The sequence below is a fragment of the Fringilla coelebs genome, assembly GCF_963513975.1.
Source record: "Fringilla coelebs genome assembly, chromosome: 24".
NCBI lineage: Eukaryota > Metazoa > Chordata > Aves > Passeriformes > Fringillidae > Fringilla > Fringilla coelebs.
The window spans coordinates 7,528,702-7,551,813 of record NC_140050.1 but is presented as its reverse complement, the minus strand read 5'-3'; the positions used below and the strand labels follow the sequence as shown (position 1 = coordinate 7,551,813).

General features: G+C 48.8%; 1 protein-coding gene across 2 annotated transcripts in view; it reads right to left on the bottom strand.

The window, feature by feature from the left end:
• Positions 1–23,112, bottom strand: part of KDM4B (lysine demethylase 4B) — a 73,013-nt gene that overhangs the window by 9,543 nt on the left and 40,358 nt on the right. The window contains exons 9-18 of one of the 2 annotated variants that reach the window (XM_084221361.1): positions 19,548–19,744; positions 19,046–19,078; positions 15,959–16,128; positions 10,586–11,013; positions 9,434–9,554; positions 6,440–6,618; positions 4,946–5,168; positions 2,086–2,162; positions 1,260–1,315; positions 686–794 (exon numbers count right to left, since the gene is read on the bottom strand). In XM_084221361.1, coding sequence (XP_084077487.1) covers positions 686–794; positions 1,260–1,315; positions 2,086–2,162; positions 4,946–5,168; positions 6,440–6,618; positions 9,434–9,554; positions 10,586–11,013; positions 15,959–16,128; positions 19,046–19,078; positions 19,548–19,744 — 1,593 coding nt within the window. The remainder of the gene's footprint in view (positions 1–685; positions 795–1,259; positions 1,316–2,085; positions 2,163–4,945; positions 5,169–6,439; positions 6,619–9,433; positions 9,555–10,585; positions 11,014–15,958; positions 16,129–19,045; positions 19,079–19,547; positions 19,745–23,112) is intronic. The other variant, XM_084221362.1, reaches the window with a different exon arrangement.

Below are 23,112 nucleotides of genomic sequence, written 5' to 3'. Positions count from 1 at the left end.
CCAGCACCTTCCCCATCCCACACTGTGTCACCCAGCTGACTTCTGTACCAAAAAAAGCAGTAAAAGCACAATTTATTTTGCAATAACACACTATAGTGATGGAGCATTAACTAACATTAAGATAAATTGCTCTGAGCTAATGAATCGTCCATTACTAATCCCTCGGATGAGGCCACACAGCTAAATAACAACTTGGAGCTGGGCTTGTATTAAAATCCTTGCAGTCTTGCCTTGCAGTCAGGGTCACAGAAATGTTTATTCATTTCTACAAGAGATTTCTTGATGGAAAGAGAGAAATGTTGTAAGGAAAGGTGAATTAGAGATGAACAATTCAGCTTCTCTCTAGTCCCCATGTCCCTCTGCACTCCTGCTGTGCAGTACTTGGAGTAAATGGAGCTTTCAGGCACTTAACACCTGCCTGCAGGTGGGAAGGAGTCCCAGGCTCTGCCCAGGGTACATCAAACTCCCAGAGAGGAAAGGCACATCTGGAAATCAGAGCTGCTTGTGTGTCAAAGCACTGACAGGGCTCAGCAGACACAAACAGCGCAGCTTTTGTTTGGAAATGAGAGCGAGATCACCTCCAATCTCAGCTGCTTCACGAACCCACACAATGATTTTCTGTCTAGGTACAGCTTTTGCCTTTGGCTCCTGTTCCCAACCACTGTCCCCAGCAGAAGACACCCACCAGTTTCCACCTCTGCTCGGGGATGGCGCTGATATCCACAGGATGACGCTCTATGACATTGAGGAAGCGCGCCTCGGGGACAGCGATGGCACAGATCACGTGCACCCACCTGGGGAGCAAAGTGGAGACACAAATCAGGGCCTGCCATCATTGGAATGAAATGCTCAGGAGGGCAGATAACATTTCCCTGCCTCCCTTAGCATCGGGACACATTTCCAGGGGTTGGCAGTCTTGGCAATGTTCCCAATCCACTGTTAATCAGGGTGGCACAAGGTAAATGCCTCTGGAACAAGAGAGATCAGCCTTCCCCTACACCTGATATTGCACAATGCTATGAGAAGACTCTTCTCTGAGAAACAACCACATTCAGCAGGAGTTCAGAAGCCTTGCTGTCGAGCAGCCTAGTGCAGTGTAGGGCAGCACAGTCACTTTGGCTCATCCTGCCCAGTCAACGAGGAACAGCTCCCTCCAGAACCCCAAAACTTGCTGCTACACTGAGCATTAAGACCAAATTCACAAGACAAGGAGATCAGGTGCAGCATGGAAGGAGCACACCCTCAGAACCAGCACTCACCGGCCATCAGTGGTCATCTGGAGAGCTCCTCCCCTGAGATTGCACAGGCAACACTCCTGCGGGAACACAACCCCTTCAGAACGGGCACAAAAGCTCTGCCAGGCTCTTCATCCTCCCCAGAAAGTGACCACACCCCACCTGGGATGTCAAAGGCAATGTGAATCCTCCCCACTGTGTGTGTGGGGCAGTGCCAGGGTGCTGTGCCAGTCCTGCCCATCTTCCCCCTGGGATGCCAAGGGCAATGTGAATCCCCCCTGTGTGTGATGCCAGCAGTGCCAGGGTGCTGTTTCAGTCCTTACCACTGCCCATCTCCCCCCTGGGATGCCAAGGGCAATGTGAATCCCCCCTGTGTGTGATGCCAGCAGTGCCAGGGTGCTGTGCCAGTCCTGCCCATCTCCCCCCTGGGATGCCAAGGGCAATGTGAATCCCCCCCTGTGTATGGGGGGCAGTGCCAGGGTGCTGTTTCAGTCCTTACCACTGCCCATCTCCCCCCTGGGATGCCAAGGGCAATGTGAATCCCCCCTGTGTGTGATGCCAGCAGTGCCAGGGTGCTGTGCCAGTCCTGCCCATCTCCCCCCTGGGATGCCAAGGGCAATGTGAATCCCCCCCTGTGTATGGGGGGCAGTGCCAGGGTGCTGTTTCAGTCCTTACCACTGCCCATCTCCCCCCTGGGATGCCAAGGGCAATGTGAATCCCCCCCTGTGTATGGGGGGCAGTGCCAGGGTGCTGTGCCAGTCCTGCCCATCTCCCCCTGGGATGCCAAGGGCAATGTGAATCCCCCCTGTGTGTGATGCCAGCAGTGCCAGGGTGCTGTTTCAGTCCTTACCGCTGCCCAGGCGCCGGCCGCGCACCGCGAGCACGCCCAGCCCTCGTTCACCAGCTCGGGGCGAATCCCGTAACAGCCTGCAACAAACAGAGCAGCACCCGTCAGAGCAGCCCTTCCACTGCTCTTCTCAGTTTCACTCCATGGCTTTTCACTCAGCAGCAACTCTGAGAGCGTTTGAGGATTTTGCCACAGGCTCTGGCAAAATCGGAATTGGGACCAGCAGGTCTGAAAACAAACAAACCAACCCCCCCACACACACACACAGGTATCCCTCACATTTATTCTTCACTTTTCTAAGGACTGCAGTAGCAAGACTTTGCTTCTTTAGGCAGGAACTGGGCTCCAAGGTGATGCCACCAGTGCTGGACTGCACTCACACATCAGAACAGGGAAGGGCACTGAATTTTGGCAAGGTTGAGCAGTTACTTTTGCTGAGTGGTGCTATGAGGAAGGACAAGGCCAATAATACTGCAAGGAAATTAAATACCTGCATTCCACATGGTTAACAGTATTTAAGTTATGGTTATAGGAAGTGTTAAAACCATCTCATTTTACAGAGCATCAATTACTGTAACATGCAAACACCAAATCCTCCTACAACAACACCAAAATAGTAAAGTGGTATTATGCCCATTCTAAAGACAGGGAAATAAGAACAAAAAAAGTCCTTAAAATTCTATAAAAGGCACTGAGGTTTGTCACTGAAAACAATGTGGAAAAGACACAATTACAGTTTTGGAAAAGAAGATCTGTGTGATTCCTGGAAGCTCGTAAAGTGAGTGGAAAATTGAAGATAAGCATCTCAACTAACACACAGCTCATTCCACCCAGCCTCTATCCCTCCTAACAAAATCTCATCCAACCTTCACCTATCCTAACAAACTGAACAGAAAATTTCAGCTGGGAACAACAATCTCAAATTACTGAATTAAACTTAAAAGAAGACATTCAGAAAGCCCTGGGATTGCCACCACAGCCTGATTTATAAATATCATCCACTTAACCAGATAAACAGCATGTCAAAAAAAGTCAATACTATGGATCTGCAGCTGCTCTCCACATCTGAGGTCTCTTTTCATCACATGGCAAATCAGGGCAGCAAATTCCACTCAGGCCTAGAACAGGGACAGGGGTGTTCAGTTCAAAACTGAGCTGAGGGAGCGCCAGACCCTGAGCACAGCCTCAAGCTGCACCAGGGGAGGTTTCGATTGAAAATTAGGAAAAATACCTTCATGGAAAGGGTTGTAAAGCATTGGAACAGCCTGCCCAGGGCAGAGGTGGAATCACCATCTCTGGAAGTGTTAAAAACATCCTTGGATGTGGCACCAGGACATGGCTACTGCTGGGGAGGGCGGTGGTGCTGGGCTGACGTTTGGACTCGATGGCCTCCAAGGTCTTTTCCAACCTCAGTGATTCTGTGAGGGCAGAACAGTCCCATTTACTGAACCCCAGACTGTCCCATAAGGATAATCCAAGCTAAATATGCTCTTTTTATGGATTTTGTAAGTGCCTCAAAAGCCCAGAAACCTTCCCAAACCTTCCCCTCTCCGTGGGCCTGGCTGCTGGAACCCAGCACAGTTGGAGAGGGCACTTCCCAAGAACACACAGGCTGCCAGCTGCTTTTACAGTCAGCCAAAATACACCTCACCACTGCAATCCTGCAATAAAAGCAAATGGATTCTCTGCAGCAAAGTCAAAGGGATGTCACAGAGCACGAGGAAACAGCCAGGCACTGGAGCCTCCATCAGATTTAACACCTGTCCTGTCCTACCCTCAAGGGGAGAGTACAGCCAAAATATAAAGCTGAGTTTCTCTAAAAAAAGATGGATCTCAGGTCTGAGCCTGCAGATTAACATCATCTTGCCCACAGCCCTCTGTCCTTAAATAGCATTTGGCCACAGAAACCGTTCTGATAGACTGGACTATTGCAGGCCTAAGGATGGACATGATGCAGAGCCCTGAATTGTGAAGGCAGGACGAAATCTTCCTCCTCACATCCACTCTGCATCCCATGGCCTGATTAGCCAGAAATGGCCATAATCAGGGATTCAGTGCAGAAACAAAAGTTGCCTTCCAGCTCCCCAGCCCTGCTGAGCTGCACGGGGACCTGCAGACTCTAAAATTGGAACAACAAAAGTAATTCCAGCTGATGCAAGTCAAATAAGATTCCCCATCTGTCAAGATCAAACAGCTGAACAGTAATTCGTCACAAATGTTAACTGGATGCTCTACAATCTCCACTGAAGGTACACTCCACCAGGATTAATCAGATCTTCTTTTAGACACAACTATCAGGGAAGCAAACGGACATATGTTCCCTTCTGTAATCAAGTGCCATTACTACAAACACTATCAGAGACACTAATAAAATATATCTCAAACTACTCCATAATCTCTGCTGCATGCAGGAACAATACAGCCTCCCCCAGTAGAACAATATGGGAACAAAATATGTGAGAGAAAAGAGTGCAATAAAGCCTTTGAGTTCTGCTTTATTACAAAAAATGAAAGGTATCAAAAGAAAGAATCTTTTCTCTGAGACAGAGAAGAATCAGCCAACAAAATAAGCAGTAAAAAGAATATTGGTGTGTATTTTTAAGATCAGTGGCTGCCAAGATGGACTTGAATACACAGATGTGCTTTGAGAGAAAGGTTCCCTGCCCATGGTAGGGGATGGGAACTGGATGAGCTTTAACTCCTTCCAACCCAAACCTTTCTGGGATTCCTGATATCCTTGCAGCAAGAAAGATAAAAATAGGAGTGACAGGGTACAAACCTGCCAGGAAGGAACTCAAAGACAGCAACACAAACTCCCGAGTTTCTGGGGAGCCAAAGGCTCTGGGGAAGGTGAAACACTCACTAGCATGAACCTGCAGGCAGCATTTGGCACAGGATATCAAGGGACTGGTTCCATCCTCTCCAATGTAGGAATTTGAAGGAAGGGGCTCGGTGTTTTCTCCACTTGAGGTAAAGCACATCTCTGGGATCAGGGGCTTGGTCTTCTGCCCACACTTGGAAAGGTGCACGAACGAGGACGGCTCCCCCGTGGAGCCCGGGGCAGCTTCCTTCTCCACCTGTGAGGACTGCAGAGAAAACCCATCACTGCAACCTCCTCTTCCTGGCCATGGTGTTCACTTTCCACTCTGAGCACTCCCCTTGCAGAAAGGTCACCCAACACCTGACACCAAACAGCCTAAAATCCTGATTCCCCCCTCGCTTCTCCCCCTCTTCCTCAGGCATCAGCTGGGATCTGTAATTTGTTGTGGAAACTCAAAGAAGCATTAGAATAATGAGCAGCTTTCCCTGGTTTTCTTCTGCAAAAATCTAAATTCCTAAATTGCAGCTGAAAACACCAAGGAAAAATAAAAAGGAAAATATTACTAAAAGCAAGGCCTCCCCCCCTCTCTCCCATCCCCTTGGCATCCTTCTCTGCTTTTCCTGCAAGAAGTTCTCCCGAAGGACATTTCAAGGTTTCTGGGAGATGACAGAGTTGATAGCAATGGATAAAACCAGCTCAGCTGCACCCAGTTTTCCTCACAACAGCCAGCAATCAGAACAGATATTTTCTTTTCAGTCTGTATAATAAATCAAGAGATTTTATTGAAGGGGGAGGTGGGTTCTGCTTTCCTCAGGAAAAGCTTCCAACACAGCTACAAGTATCTAAGGCACGAATTCCTGGTGGGCACACAAAGCCAGACTTGGCTTTATGCGAGAACAAATCAATGCACAACTGCACAAATAACTAATTCATCTGATGAATTTTGCCTTTCTGCTTATAACGTGTCCCAAAGCATATTGGTAGTTTCCAAAAAAAGGTGATGGATGTGCTTACTCAGTAAATTTTTATTTTGTGGCTTGTTTGCATAAATTCAGCAACTCGGGCCCGTATGGAAACAGGAGCCTGGTGTGACTTTTCTCTGCATGGAACAGTGTTTGCAAAGCTCTTTCACTGTGATTTCAAAATGAACACTGAGCAAGCCAGAGAAGCCAGGAAAGATAACAAAAAAGGCTCCAGCCACTGCCAAATCCAAGCACACTTCTTTGGTGGGCAAATTTGTGTGGGTTTGTCTGTATCAGAAATGTCTGCATCCTAACTCAGCCATCTGAGCTGTGTCAGAGGTTTAGATGAGATATTAGGGGAAATCTCTTCATGGGAGGTGTGGCCAGGGAATGCCACAGGCTGCCCAGAGGACTGGGGTCACCATCCCAAAACACACATGGACACAAATCCATGGATACAGAGAGGGGGACGTGGCTTTAGGGTGAACACAGTGCTGGGGGATTGACAGCTGGACTTGATCCTGGAGGTCTTTTCCAACCTTAATGGTTCCCTGACTCTGTGATGAGGAATTACCTGGTTATAGGGGTAGAAGAGGGTACAGACAGCACAGTATGGCTCACTCAGGGCAGCAGCTGCATTGAACTTCCTTTCAGCTGGGAAATTAAATGCTTTGTTCTTCCACTGGAAGGAAAGTAAAGATTTCAAAGCCTCTGGATCACTCATATCTTCCTCTCCAGAAAATGGAAACATTTCTAGAATGAAAAGGAAAAAAAAGTCCCAAACAATGAGCAGTAAGTAAAGACAAAAGAGTTTATGGTTAGAAGAGGCAAAAGGAGCAAGGGTGAGTTAAACAGCTCAGGTCTCAACAACACAAGAAGTGCAATAAACAAAAACATTCAACTCCTCCGTGGTCTCCCATATGCCTGTGCCCCAAATACTTCCTTAAATGGGCAGGATCTCCCCTCTAGGGACAGCATACACAAGACAGGGGCAGCAGTGGCCTGAAGGAACTGGCCACGAGGAAGGAGAGAATGGAGATTTACTGCCTTTGTAACTCCCTCCCCTTTCCAGCTGTGAAACCTCCACCATCCCTTTCATGAAGATTTAATTTGAACTTTGGTAAGTTCAAACCACATGACTCCAGTGCAAGGAAATGCCCCTTTCCTGTCTGCAGCAGGGAGCTGTGTGCTCTGGGGATGCAGCTGGTGCTGCTGGGCCAGGCCAGCTCCCAGCTCCAGCTCCCAGCTCCCAGCTCCAGCTCCCAGCTCCCAGCTCCCAGCTCCCAGCTCCCAGCTCCCAGCTCCCAGCTCCCAGCTCCCAGCTCCCAGCTCCCAGCCCCAGGCTGGCCCAGCCCTCGCCAGGTGCATCCCAGAGCTGCCCTGCACACACCCACCCTGCCTGGGGCTGCCCTGGTCCAGGGCTCTGGGACAGCCATTCCCACAGCACTGCACCTCCCACTGCACTCCCCAGCATCCACAGCTCTGCCAGAGCTCTGCCAGCGACTGCTCCTGCTAATTAGTTTGCTAATTCTTTATTTTATAAACCTTTCAAAGGTCCTTGGCATTTCACGATTAAAGCACTGCCAAATCCATCCGTGGCAGTCTGGGGGTCCCAGTTCCTTACCCTTCCCTATGAAGGAGTTTTGAGTCACTGTAAGTGTTAAAGACATTTTCCACACAAGGCTGAGTGTAAATCACTCCCTGCATCACCAATCTGCAAAGTTTCCAAAAGAACAGGGAACTCAAAACCATCTTGGAAGAACATTATCCCCAGAGCTCAGCACATTAAACCAAATTGTTCACTGCTTCACTGTTAATTACTGGAAATAAGCAGTTTATGTTCTGCTCTACAAGTTTAAGTCTCCTCCCCAGTTCTCCCTCCCTCTGAAGATTTTCTGACTCTTGGGTTACCTGAAAGGATACAAGGAACTTGGAGTAAAATGTTAATGGCTGAGTTTACATCTCAGATTTTAAATGCTGCCCATAACATATTTGTCAGACAATGTGGAAATTTTATTGTGTTTGATGAATCCCTTTTTTGAGGTGGTAAGTGCTGTGTGTGTGGCTCTGTCAAATTTCATACGAGGGTTACCCTCTAAAAAGTGTTTATTTATAAGACATGAATCAAACCCCACATTTCTCCAAATTTCAGTGGAGGCACATCAGGTGACAGAGCAGGATTTATGACACCAGTGAAAGCAGTAAAAGCAGCAGCCTAATCCAGAGTGACAGAGGGAGAGAAGAAAGGGGATGGCTGTCGTGTGCTATCACCTGGGCTCCTCCCAGGATGGATCCAGGAGGACACAAGGCATTAAGGATGGCTCCCACATTGCCAACAATTTGTCTGGGCTGAATCTTTGTGTAATATGTGCATTCCCTTAATTTACATGCTCGCTGTTCCTCCTGCAGCCTGCAGCTCATCCTGCACATCATTCCCTGAAAAAGCCTGGGGTGCAGAGAGCTGCCTCTATTCCCTGGCAGGGAGGGAAGAATCTGTTTGATCAGATTTTGCCCAGCAGAGCTGTAAATCAGTCCCCAAGAAATGCCAGCTTCCATGAGAGCTGCTCCTGCTCCAACAGCCAAGTCCCCAAACAGCATCCAGCAAGTCAAAGCAGTGAGAAGAATCTGCCTAATGAGGATCCTCCAGCTCTGAGCTGGTTCCAAGGTCTCACACCAAAACAAGATAACAAGTCTCAGCTGCCTGTGCACACTTCACTTCATGTTACACACTTGGAAGGCATCAAATGCATTCTCCTTGGTGAGGAAAGGAGCTCTGTGAGCTCAGGAGAAGCCTTTCCTGCAGGAGGTTGCTCTAAAATCAATGGATGCACTCCTGAAGGAGGGTGAATGGGAAAGATGATGTCCTTTGGAATGAGGAGCTGTGAGCAGGGACTGCCAGCTGCACCCACATGCCTGACCCAGCACACAGAAGCTCCTTATTGGGGCATTGTCCATATTCTGAGTAATGTGGAAAAGGCCTCAAAGTGGGAAATTACACCACAAAACAGTGAGAAGTAAGAATCGTTTCTTTCCCCTTGGTCCAGACTGTTGGAGACTGGAATGTGGGGAAAGAAGAATCAGTGATGTACACTTAAACACCAAAAAACATCTTAATTCTCATTTTTGCCTCTGCCAAGGAAGGTTGGACCCCCACAATGATATGAATTAGGAGGCAAGCAGAAAGTTAGAACTGAACTTTCCTCACACAGGAGAGCAGATCTGACCTCCACTGCCTCCAAGGACCAGCTCCTATCCCGCTGCAGTACCCAAGACAGAGCTTTGCCTTTAAGGTATTATTTTCTGCAAATTCTTTTTTCCCTTTGCCCAAAATGCTGCCTCATTCTGCAGCCAGCAAAATATTTTTCTTGAGTGAAAAAAGGGTGGGAGGTGAGAAGTGACACCTCCCACAGAGGAGTTTTGTTTCCAGCTGGGTTATCAAAACGGGAACACGCCGCATTTCCTACCAGCTACGTGTAGCACAGAGCTTCAGGCCACCCAGTTTTGCCAAAGGCTGCTGCAATTCCCTGCTCAGACAGGACACCCCAGGTCCCTGGTGCTGCTCACTCACCCTCGTCACTCGAGGTCTCCTGTTTGACCACGGACAGCGGCGAGCGCGTCGGCGGCTTGCCCAGCGGGTGCCGGCGGCTCTTCTTGATCTCCATCTTCATCTTGGAGAAGGCAGAAGCAGCCTGGAAGGAAGCACAACAAGCTGGATGGGCACCCCAAAGGAGGGAACAGGACAAGAGAGTCAGAGCCCCTGTCAAAGAGAGTTCTTGGGTTCACACAGAAAACTTTTCTCTGCCTTTTGGCTGAACCACCGAAGCCTTCCAAGCCAGCTCCTGGAGCAGATAAAAGCCAACACCAACTCTTAAGAAGCTGGGTAAACTACAGAGTTTTCTTCAAATCAGGACAGCCTCAGAACATCTGCAAGCTGCCAGTTCCATCAGCTCGTGAAAAGTCTGCTCAACCCCATACACAGCTGGGAACTCCACGGAAATTGTGACTCAGAGAGTCCCAGACTGGTTTGGCTTGGCAGGGACCCAAAAGACCATCCAGTTCCAACCCTGCCACGGGGCTGTGGACCTCTAGACCAGGTGGTGCTTGCACCCAGCCTGGCCTTGGAACTGTCCTCACGCCGGCCACCACAGCCTGTGAGCCACTGACTGTCACAGTCACATTTTCTGGAAAAATCTCTTCGCCCAGGATTTCTCTCCAGGGAAGCTCAGAGGAAAAAGAAAACAATAATTATCTCATTGCTTCCCATGTGTTTTGCTGCTTTGGAATGTGTTTGGAGACTGTTTACCAGCAGGTGATTGTTTCACTGGTTTCATGTGAATTGTTTTAACTCATTGGCCAATCACAGCCAAGCTGTGTTGGGGCTCTGGAAGGAGTCACGAGTTTTCATTATTATCTCATTAGCCTTCTGTAAGTATCCTTTCTGGATCCTTTAGTATAGTTTAGTATAGCATTCTTTAATATAGTATCATAAAATAATAAATCAGCCTTCAAGAACCTGAATACACACTCCAAGAATTCTCTCCCCAACAGCACCACAAATGCCATTCACCAGCTTTATTGACTTCTAAAGGGTAACTTGACAGCAGCTGGCACTGAGAACCGTGCCTGGAAGTTTTTGCGTGCAGACGAACAAGCGAGTGTGCAAGTGAATCTGTGGAGTCAGACTGATGGCTCCTTCCTGCCGGGGAGCACGAGAACTGACCTCGGCGGCGAGCTCGGCGCGCTCGGCCTCGGCGCCGTCCTGCTCCTGCTCCTTGCCGGGGCCCTGCTGGCGCCAGCCCAGCGCCTTCTGCGTGGCGAACTGCTCGAAGGCCTGCTGGCAGGACATGTGCTCCTTGTCGAACACCACCTTCTTGCTGCGGGGCACCACGTACAGCATGGGGATGATGGGCCGCGGCCTGAAGTCGTCCTCCTCGGCCGGCGCCTCCGAGGGCCGCACCACGTTCAGGGGGGCGGCGGGCCGCGGCCGCTCGGGGCCCGGCGCCGAGGGGGGCCCCGGGGGCCGCGCGGGGCCCGGCCCGGCCTCGGCGGGCGGCTGGGCGGGCGGCGCGGGCTGAGCGGGGAACGGCTGCTGCTTCTTCTTGCGCTCGCCCTTGGCCTTCGGGGGCCGCGCCTTGGCCTTGCACTCCCCTGTGGAGAGAAAGGCGACACCACTGAGCCCCCAACTCCGGGATGGAGCGCTGAGCCAGACTCTGGGAGTGCAGCAGTGCCGTCCCTTCCCAGAGAGGAGCTCTGGGCCAGCACGTTCCACCGTGGAATTCAGCATTTCCCTCCCTTTTCCCAGAGCTCCCTGATGGGCTAGCACATTCCACCATGGAATTCCAGCTTTCCCTCCCTTCCCAGAGAGGAGCTCTGGGCCAGCACGTTCCACCATTCCACCATGGAATTACTGCCTTCCCTCCCTTCCCAGAGAGGAGCTCTGGGTTAGCACGTTCCACCACGGAATTACTGCCTTCCCTCCATTCCCAGAGAGGAGCTCTGGGTTAGCACGTTCCACCGTGGAATTACTGCCTTCCCTCCATTCCCAGAGAGGAGCTCTGGGCTAGCACGTTCCACCATTCCACCGTGAAATTACTGCCTTCCCTCCCTTCCCAGAGAGGAGCTCTGGGCTAGCACGTTCCACCATGGAATTACTGCCTTCCCTCCATTCCCAGAGAGGAGCTCTGGGCTAGCACGTTCCACCATGGAATTACTGCCTTCCCTCCATTCCCAGAGAGGAGCTCTGGGCTAGCACGTTCCACCGTGGAATTCAGCATTTCCCTCCCTTTTCCCAGAGCTCCATTCTGGGCTAGCACGTTCCACCATGGAATTCCAACTTTCCCTCCCTTCCCAGAGAGGAGCTCTGGGCCAGCACGTTCCACCATGGAATTACTGCCTTCCCTCCATTCCCAGAGCTCCACGCTGAGCTAGCACGTTCCACCATGGAATTCCAGCTTTCTCTCCCTTCCCAGAGCTCCCTGATGGGCCAGCACGTTCCACCATGGAATTCCAGCTTTCTCTCCCTTCCCAGAGCTCCCTGATGGGCCAGCACGTTCCACCATGGAATTGCTGCTTTCCAACGGGTGCTCTGAAAGCTGCACACACTCAGCTGTGCCTCAGCACTGACCTAGAGAAGCCAATTCAGAAAGAAAATACTTGTGTCATTTCTATGGACTATTAAATTCCTGACTGGAACACAAAGGCTGCTAAAAGCAACATTTCCTGGAGGGAAAATATCTAAATCCCCAGGAAACTGGAGAGTGTGCCAAAAAACCTGTAATATGTCACCTTAGCCACGACTCTGTGCTTCAAGTTTTTTGTCCTCCAAAGTCAGGGGCACAAAACCATCTACTGGGGTGCAGGAATGAAATATTTTTGTACCATTAATAAAATAAGTATTTTAAACAGTAATTTTTTATCTTTATGCCTTCCTTTTCTAATCTCTGTTTTCTGTATATTCACATTAGCACAGAAATACACGTGTACATGTGTATTCCTCTGCTATATATGAATAAATGTGTATATAAATAAAGACATACATCAGGAGGTGTGCTCAGATTTTTTTTTGCTGATAAGGAGGTGCAATCAAAAGAGTTTGGAGACTCCCATTCTGTATCAGTAGTTTCTTGCTCCCTGTGTTTGCAAGCACAGCTCTTATCTGGGCATTACTGGGTGTCAATGCACCCAACAGCCCCAGGAAATGAAGGACTGAAAAAAGACACCTGAATCATTATTACCCAAAGATTTCTGCTATCAAGCTCTTTAAAAAATGCCTTTAAAGCACAAATCAGGGGCAGCACGGAGCTCAACTGGATCCTGAGATACCCTTTCCCCACACCCATGTCCCTGTTTCTCCCAGCTCTCTGTCACTCGGTTTATCTGCACAGCCCTCATGGATGTGACAACACTTCTCGAGCAGATAAACATCTCAGCATTGTCACCAGAGGCAGAACTGCCCTGTAAAAGTCCTCCCCACCTCTCTTCCCTGTGAAGGCATTCACACACTCCCATTTTACAGCAGGGATTAAAATTCCTGCTCTCCACTGAGGGGGAGTCTCCAGGCTGGGATAATCAGGGACAGCCTGCTCACCCCAGGGAAGAAGTTTCACCAACCCCAACCCACCCAGGCCCCTCCACTTCAGGCTCCACCAAACGTGACCAGCCCAAGCCATGAATGGAAAATCAGAACAACCATCACACAACAGAGGTTTCTGCATGAAGAAGGGTGAATAATCCCACAACAGGATAAAGTGCCAAAATCCCTGCTGAAACCCCTAGGGATCACCTCAACCCCAGCATTCCCCAGAAGTCTGATCACTTTATTTACAATTTACACTAACTTATAAAAATGGGAACAAGTCCAGCTCAAATAATTACAGTTGTACTCATGTAGGCAGTCCCTCAGATAAACTGGTTTGTTCTATCACAGAGAAAGGAATATTGAATTTCCTTAGAGAAACAAACATATTGAATGAAAGGCAAATTGGATTTCTCCCCAGTTGCACAAAACCAGATCATATTTACTCTCTATACACTCCAAGAATTCTCTCCCCAACAGCACCACAAATGCCATTCACCAGCTTTATTGACTTCTAAAGGGTAATTTGACAGCAGCTGGCACTGAGAACTGTGCTTGAAAGTTTTTGCATTAAGATGAACAAACGAGTTTGCAAGTGAATCTGTGGAATCAGAAGCCAGGAAAAAGGGAGGAAAAGTTCCAAGAGCCTATCTGGCTTTCCAGGAAGGAAAAGGATCTGAAGGCACACATGCACAGACAGGTTAAGAGAGGAATGTCTCTCTGTCCTTCCACCCAGGAGGACTGGCAGCTGTGGTGGGACACGAGGAACTGCAGGTGACACAAGGTGACACAAGGAACACGAGTGGCAGCGCTGTGCTGCCTGCCCAGGGACAATCTGGATCCTCAACAGAGCTCAGGAAGCTGAGGAGCAGCTCAGGGAGCTGGGCAGGGGCTCAGCCTGGAGCAAAGGGGGCTCAGGGGGCCCTGGTGGCTCTGCACAGCTCCTGCCAGGAGGGGACAGCCCCAGGTCGGGCTGTGCTCCCAGGGGACACCAGGACAGGAGGGAACAGGGTCAGGCTGGACACCAGCAGGAATTCCTCCCTGGAAGGGGTGGGGAGGGCTTGGAAGGGGCTGCCCAGGAGGTTTGGAGCCCCCAGCCCTGGAGGTGGCACTCGGGTTTGCAGTTCCCCTCCTGGGCACAGCCCCACAGGGAAGAGCTGCTGACTCACAGGGGGATTTCTCTGCCCAGCACCCCCAGACAAGGGCAAAGCCTCAACACTCTCCTTCCTAACATCCCAAGACAACCTGCTAAAATTCTAAATGTATTAATAGCAACATAATAAATTATGAATATAAAGCTGAGTCACAACAACCAAAAGTAAACACCATAAGGGATCTGGGTCAGAAATCCTGAAAACCTCGAGTTATAAATACTCAGCTTGTCCAAATAACCAACACAAAGCACAAGACCTACTTTGGAACCATGACTACTTTGAAATCTCATTCTTTCTCCTTCTCAAGGTCATGTCTTCTGGTGTAATAGAAAATGAAGTCAAATTAAAACCAGGGAAATAAAGAAAAGGAAGTGCAGGAGGGGGTGGGAGCAGAATTACCACAAGCAGGGCCATCCAAGCAGATGCTGTTTTCTACTTCAAGATGAAACCCTAAGACACTGGTGAGAGGCAATGCAGACAGCAGGATGTGGAAAACTAGAGAAGCCATTGGGATTTAATTGCTGTATTGCAGGAGGAAAGCTGAACATTTGCAAGCAGCCACACCAAGCTGGAGTTTGCTCCAGTGGCACTTCTGCAATGGTGCTGAAAATAAGCTTTTCCCTCCTCAGCCAAGAGTTACAGAGCTCTTCAGAAGTAGTGGAAGTGTATGATTTGGAAGCCATTCAGCTAGAACAGGGTTTTTATTATTCCTTGGCCATTCTAATGATCTCAGATCTGTCCTTGTCACTTATCTCTCGTCTCCGAAGAAAAATCAGCATTTTCGGGCCATTTATTACAAGCATCAAGTGTTAAACTTGTACAAGAGCTAAGAGCAGACAATTTAACACACTGCTGATGCTCTCAAGCTTAGGGCAATAGAAATTAAGTATCTGCACTGTGCAACAATGGTTTTCCAACTCCTTATTTCCCATGAAAAGAGAAAATACACTGTCTAGCTGAGAGACTGAACAAAGCCCGCAATCCTCTTCCCAGAGCTTCCACAGATTTCCTTTATGATCATTATCGAGGTTCTCTAAACAGTTTGCAGCATCAGTTTCTCCAAATGCTAAACAAATAATGGATATATACAATAGATGTAAATTAATTCCCTGTAAGCAGTGCTGGAGAAGCCTCAAAGAGGGAGTGAGCGTGTCACAGACACAAAATCCACTTCACCACACGTCAGGGAGGGAAAAGCAGCTTTTTCCCAGCAAGAGCTCCAACCTTTTCTACACAGCCAAGAAAAAGGTGCCACAGAAAGAGCCCCCTGCACAAAGGGCGTGCTCAGGCCTGGGGACTGGATGTGCAGAAGGAATCCCAAAGGACTGGGAGTTGTCATGGCCTGGTTTTATTTTCAGCAAAGGTTTTATATTTCATGCAGAGGAAGCTGAAAGGCTTCCCTGCCCCAGCTAAACTTGAAGAAACCCAAGTGGGACTCGTGCAGCAGCTGTGGATCCCACCCAAACTGAGCTCTCTGAAAAATGGGAACAAAGGGAGGGGAAGAGGAAAGATGAATTGCACAAGGCACTGCACAAATCATTCTTTTTCAGAGCAGGACATAAAAATACATCTATTTGTTTCTCTATGAAATAATTTAAAATATTCCTCACATAATATATATTTTTTACAATCCTGTAATAGTTTGAGCCTATAGAATTTTCAAGCCCTGCCAAAAAAGCTATTTGGATTGAATCCTTAAAGGGAGGGAAAAATCAATTGCTGCTGTGAATGATGACATATTTCAGTGAGTTTTTAATATCAGGGAAAACTCTGCTGATATTTCAACAGAAATCAACAGCAGCAGACAAGTTATTCACAGAGGTGTTTTAGAGCTCCCCCCGGCTCCTCACTGCTCTGGCCTCACCTTCTCCCTCCATCCCTTTGCTTCTCTCCTCTTCCTCCAGATCTGGCCCCCTCTTCAGCTCCTCTTTTACTTTCACATCTTCCAAGGCAGTTTCAATAGCCATGACATCCCCAAGAGATTTCTGATCCTCTGTTTTGTGTCTTCTGGGTTGACTCCTTTTTCTGTGAGACCTGAAAGTACAGAAGTGTGATTTGACATAAAAGAACAGCCTTCAAAATAGAAAACCATCACTGACTTAAAAAGCTGAATAAAAAACAAAAGGATCTTCTTTGGAGAGAAAACACAAGGTAGCTAAAATAGCTACAGGGCAAAAGAGATATCTGAAAGGGAGCAGATGAACCTTGCATAACACAACATTTAAGATCCATTCACAGCAGCCATTAATTGTCTGGGTTTCCTGAAGAGCTTTTTCCTACCATTACTAATGTAAGCTCACAAGCTGCAGTTAAAGTGATTTTAATTGTGTTTTCAATCTATTTTGCTTGTATTTCAAAATACAGATGAAAACTTGTTTAAATCTCTCTTTCATCCTCTGCCTCCATTCCATTATTTCTTTTCATTCTGTCCATGCCTCCCTTTGGCAAACTGCTGGAAGTCTGCAAAACATCATCTTCCAGCTCTGAGACATTACCCAGCACTGCCAGTTCCCAAAAACACACTCTAATGAATGCTCACAGCAAAATCAATAGGCAGTCTATGATTTTTCAGCAGTAAATTCAGAAGGTCCAAGGCCTTGAAGAAATCTAACTAAAAAATATGCATATTAATAAGAACAGACAAATACTAAGGAGGCAATAGCAATGCTGTTCATTCTTTTTAAAGCAAATGCCACTAAGGCAAAGATTACAGGAGCCACAATGCAAAGAGAAACGGAAACTCAGAAGCCAGGACAAGATTTTTGGGCTGGGAACTGTACCCTGACAGACACTCCCCACTGCTCAAGAGGGACAGGGAGGGAAAATTGGAAGACCAAGAGCCAGAAACTTTAAAGTCAAGACAAATGCAGTTTAATAGGTGAAGGAAAGGATTAAGAAAGAAAGAAAGAAGCCCAGGAAATCCACTCACCACCTCCCCAGGCAGAGCAGTGCCCAGCCAGTCCTCCTTCCTCCTCTCCCCCAGTTTTTATTGCTCCCCATCACATTTTATGGCACAGAATTTCCCCTTGGCCACTCGGGGCCAGCTGGGTCCCCTCCCCAGCTCTCCCCCACCCCCAGGGTCCCACTGGGCCAGAGTGGGACAAGATAAAGCCTTGACACTGTGAAGCAACAGCCAAAACTTCAGAGCCCCAAATCCCAGTCACTCCATCCCAGCCAGCCCCAGCACAGGGCTTTACAGAATCTGTAGAATTGCTCCTTGAATTTCAGGTTTAAATCTAACAAGCTCTCCTTTTCCAAAAGGATTGATTCAGAAAGTTGTGATTTTTTCCCCATTTTCAGCATGTAGACACTTTTCTTCTTTGGTTGAAAGCTGCGTTTTCCTTATGGCCTCACATCCATCACCATGTGACAAAGACTAAAACACACTTTACTCATCAGTCCCAAAGTCTAGAAAAGCTAAAAAGCAGCTCCCATCCTCAGAGCCCAGAAAACTCAGCTGCTAATTACATTTGGAGCACAACAGAGTTAAGAGCCCTCAATCAGCCTTTAAACTGACAAAGAAGGGAGAAAAAAATTCAACCTGAGCTGAATGATGAATAGAAAAGCAAGTTGCTCCATATGCACAGGGACCTCTAATTGCCAGACTCTGAGCAGATGGTGGCCCTCCAAGAAGAGCTGGTGCCTTCACACCTGCAGGACAGCCATCAGCAGGAACAGGGGCTGAGCCCAGAAGGATCAGCTCTGCTCCTCACCCATATTCCAAGAACACAGCACCTTCCCTGGGAGGGGAGTGCAGGGTGGGAGGTGAAGATAAAGCTGTAAGGCTTTGCCACTGCAGCTGGAATGTTCTGTGGCTGAAGGAGGAGTAGAATCAAGTGTTACAGGCTGGTTTTAGCAAAGTGTGTTTTGTTTCTGTGGTGTGGAAGTGCCAGGCAAAAATTACAGCACAGAGCTTTATACTCACAGGAGAGAAAAAAAGATCTGTTTTGCAGTGCTCTTCTCACTCAGGGGTTGTGGGGGAGAGAGGCAGAAAGCTCAGCATTTAAAGAAAGTGCTTTCAGAGCTACGGGCTGAAGGCTGAGCACTTCCAGAAGCTGTTCTGTGTCTGACAGAATTCACACACCAGAAATGAAATGGGACTGGACTAAAACAGTCTCTTGCTGAAGCCATAAAGTAAACAAAGTTGGGTTTTTTAAGGTAACCAAGTCTGACTGACCTTAGAGAAGAAATAACACCTCTCTGCAGAGTTTAAAAGCTCCATTTTTCCAAGAGAGCTGACAAAAAAGCAGCGTCTGTACTCTTTGAAGAACAGACCACAAAGTGACTTAAATTAAGTAGCTACAACTGTGAAGGTTTGGGCAGAGGTGAATCCCATCCCTCCATCCTGCTGAGAAAAGTCAGGCTTCAAGTAAAACCATGTCTTGGAAAGACATAAGCACAGGAGAGAGTACAGCTAAGGAGCATTGAACAGCTTCAAAACTGCTCCAGGATAATGCTGGAATAATCCAGGAGACGCTGAACAGATAAGCAAAAAAAGCACCTGGATCTTTTGCAATAGGCTCAGGCTGAGACAGAGGCTCCTCTGCTGGGTAATAGGCTCAGGGAGGGAAAATAATCCAGGGTGCTCGTACAGCACCTTCCACAGTGCACAGCAGCTACATCAGGAACCTGAACAGTCACAAAACTGCAGCAGCACTTCCACCAGTGGGCAGCTCCCTTTCCCCAGCCCAGGGACACCACACACCCCTGCCAGCCCCGGAGAGCAGCTCAAGAGGGAAAAACACGAGACCATGAGACAGTTGAGGTTCTCCAGGGATGGAGATCACAGAAACCCAAACCAAGGTGAAACCTGAGGAACCTCAAGGCCTGAAGATTTCCTGGGGGCTTTCACAGAAAACTCAGTGACTGAGGAAGAGTCCCAGAGCTGCTATTTAAGGAATTGCCAGGAAAAAGAATGAAGGGGATGACGTTGCTGAGAGAAGTCACGTACCGGTGTTTGTTGTCCTCTTCCTCATCTCCTATCCTATAAAGCAAGATTCCAACAGGAAAAGGTTAGCATGCCAAATTTTCAATTCAAGCATGCTGTAACACACAAAAATCACAGACTTGTAGAAAATTAGTACAAAGATCAAAGGAAGCACAGAAATGCATGCATAAAATCCCCTTTGCAACTGATGGGCTTTTTTAAACTCCCTCTTTCTGATCAGTGAAGCTCTAAATGTTCACTGTAGATTTTTTTTTTGTCTTCCAGGATAAGAGATGAGATGTGAGGGAGCACAAAGTGTCCCACTTTGAAAAGCATGTGCTTTTATAACATGGGAAGGAAACAGGACCACGAGAGACACATTAGCCCAGACAAACGGCACGAGGAGCTGTACGAAAAGAACAAAGGCAGAAAATAGAAGAGTTTGAAGCATCTCCAGCGGAGAAGCGCAGCATTCCCAACGTGAGCAGCTGCCCCCGGGCAGGGCTCAGCCCCTCTCCGGCCTTACCTGCGGAGCAGCTTTGCCTTCAGCTCCGCTTTGGTCTCGTTCCAGGCGTCCAGCTCGGGGCTGCTCAGGGCCGTGGGCTTCATGTGGTCCAGCACGGCACTGTCCTTGCCCTGCTTCCAGAGCTCGTAGCGCTCGGGCTGCAGCACCCTGACAAACACGTCCATGGAGATCTTCACCATGTCCTTGCGGCACGTGCACTGCAAGAGAGCCCACAGGGTCACAGGAACGGGCTTTGTGGGGAAATCAGCTCTCCCTCGCTGCCTGAGGGGTCAGGGCTGGCAGTGCCCCGGCTCTCCCTGCTCCTGGGACACCAGCTGCCACTCCAACCTCTCCAGGGCTAGTGGAAAACTCTTCCCCGAGGATTCTGTTCTCCCTCTAAGCCCCCCAGCGAGCCAAAGGCTCTCCAGGGCTAGTGGAAAACTCTTCCCCGAGGATTCTGTTCTCCCTCTAAGCCCCCCAGCGAGCCAAAGGCTCTCCAAGGCTAGTGGAAAACTCTTCCCCGAGGATTCTGCTCTCCCTCTAAGCCCCCCAGCGAGCCAAAGGCTCTCCAAGGCTAGTGGAAAACTCTTCCCCGAGGATTCTGCTCTCCCTCTAAGCCCCCCAACGAGCCAAAGGCTCCTGGGACTGGCACTGCTCCAGTCCTGTGCTGCAGGCATTAGACACAATTACTCTGTCTGGTCCAGCCCAGGTCAGAGCCTGCCCTCCAGCCCGTTTCCCTCCATCAGCCTCTCTCTGGAAGAGTTTTCCAGGCTGAAAAGATATTATTGGTACCACTTCATAACTCAGAAAAGCCTTACAGGAACCAAAGCCTGACCTGGAGCACAGGGCAGTTAAACTTCATAATGATACATCCTGACATGGCACAGCAATCCTGCACAAAAGGGAAGAAATAAAACCCTGCAGTAACTATAACCTGCATCCAAAGCACTAGGTGGGAGAAAATGTGCTTTATTCATTTCAACTGGCATATGCTCATTAAAAGTAACCTGGAGTTACACCCCTGCCATCGCTCAGAGAGGACTCACAGGTGGCTTTCCTTGGATCTTCCCCTTTGCTGGGATGGATCAACAGACCGAGTGCAGCAAGGGGACTCACATCAGAAGAAGGCACAGGATGGAGAAGGACCCAGGACCCCCCAGTGCCTGTGGGGGCTGCAGCCACAGCTCCCTTGGGGGCTCTGCTCTGAGGTGCAAAGCTTTGCTTGCACTAAATTGCTTTTCAGCTCCAGGCTGAGGCTGAGGTAATTTGAGCCATTTTGCAGGACTGGTTTGGGGTTTTTCCACCCTTCCTTCACACCTTTCAAAACCATTCTATCCATTCTTTTGGCAGAAGTGCCTGAAATTAAACCTGCTTCTCCCCTTTCTCCCTTCCCTCTTCACCACCACCACTAAATAATTTATGGCCATAGTTGAGAATTCACTGAGAGAGGGAGAGAGAAGAGTCCTTCTGTACAGTTCTCCAGCACCCCACATCCTCCAGCTCCTGTTTCTCACCGTGCAGGGGCTGGGGCAGTGCTGGGAACCCCAGTGTGCTGAGTGGGAAGGAGCATTTATGGACAGGCACTTTCAGGAAAACTCCATTTAATGAAAAACAGCTGAGCCAGAAAGGCTGGAAATGCAATTTGGCCACAGCACAGCAGGAGCACAGATGGCACCCAAGCCTCCAAGCCCAGCCCAGGCAGGAGCTTCCCACGGCACCTCCATCAGTGCTGGCCAGAGCTGCAGGTTTCCCTCAAGAAAGTTTAAAAGCACCTGTGCAGAGCTCAAAGGGGAACACACAAGAGCAGCCCCAGCACAGCTCTGGGGATTGCCCTCCTCAGAGGCTGAAGAATGGCTCCAAAGGGGAGCTCAGCCTTTGGTGATCCTGAGCTGGACCAAGGGGTGCAGCACAGACACCCCCAGACCTTCCAATCAAAGGCAGCAGAGCCCCAGGCACTCGGGGCAGGCTCTCCAGAGCAGTTTGCAGCCCCAGCAGCCCCAGAGGCTCCCCCAGCCCCTGCAGCCCCTGGGCAGTGCTGCAGAGCCCAGGCTGAGCTCTGCGGTGCTGCTGGGCTGGACTCAGCACTGGCACTGTGGCCTCCACATCCCACACAGCCCAGCTCCTTTCTGTCCACAAATCTACCATGATGTATGTTTATATTTCAATTTTAATCTAATTCTATTGCTTTCACAGCAGCCAGCATGAATAATTTACAAAGGCCCTTTCCTCTGGGGCTCCTTCCTCTGTGCTGTTTCCTCAGCTGCTGCAGCTGTGTCACAGCCACGTCCCCAGCATGGCCAGGACACTGTTCCATCCCCTCCCCTCAGCAGCAGTGGGATCCTGCTGATGCTTCCAACACAGCTGGAAAAGGGAATGTTCTGTGTGTGTGAGAGTTGGAGAGGGGGAACGGGGGAGACCAGGAGCAGAGTGAGGGTAGAGAAGGGTGAGGATTGCCTCTGCAATCAATTCCTGCTCTGCTCATTCCAGCAGGACAAAAGCAGCAAGGTTGTTTCCTGGCAATGATCTCCAGTCCCACACCCTGCCTTCCCCTTCCACACACACAGAGCTGTATTTCTTTCAAAGGGTTTCATTGTGGTCATAAACACATGTATTTCCTAAAAGACATTATGCCTACACCCTCATCTCTGTCCCTCCCTAGCCCGATTTCTGCAGAATATATCCTCCCAAATTCCCTTCCATTCCAACACTTTTCTATTCCACTATTATTAAACTTTATAGAAAAAAAATAAAAATGAACATGTCAAGACTAAAACACCACCAGTAAGGAGAGATCTGAAACCTCATTTCCTTACATGAGACAAAACAGAGCCACAAAGCTCCAGCCTGAGAATTCCCAGAATTCCTATGGATCAATAGCCCTGAGAAGGATTTCAGGGTGATGTGATCACCCAAAGCACAGGGCTGAATGGCAGCACAAACATTCTGTCCAAATGGCAGGTGAGAAACTCCAGGAACCCTGAGATCCCATCCAGCACCTTCCCCTCTCCCCTCCATCCCTCCCGTCTGGCTGCCAGACCCCAGCCCTGGGAGCAGCAGGGCTGGCAGAGCCACAGCTCAAACAAAGGAATAAACAACAAAATATTCACAACTGGCATCTCCAAGGACCCCCTGCAAGTCCTGAAAATGGGAGTGGGGAAAAAACCAAACCAGAAATCAGCAGCTTTAGGGTCAGTTCAGTGCCCTCGGTTATAGGGGAGCTGAGACCCAAAAGAGCAACAAGAGAGGAGTTTCCATGTTCACCAAATCTGCAGGAACTTCACTTATTCCACCTCCTGAAGGCTTTTCCCAGCCTCACCTCTCCTTTTCCATAAGTTAATGGCTTTATTAACTAAAAGCACATGGAAAAATACTGTAAGGAAGTGCACAATTAAACCTTTTTCCAGCCTAAAACCCCAGCATTCTTCCTTTCCTCATTATTTTATTATCTGCAACTCCAATTTGGAGCCTGTGGTAAAATATGTGACCACACCAGGAGCCCTGTCCCATCAATTCTAACTCCAAGACTGATAGGGGGGAATTTGTGGCTATGGAATGTACAACCATTATCTTATTTGCAATATTTTTT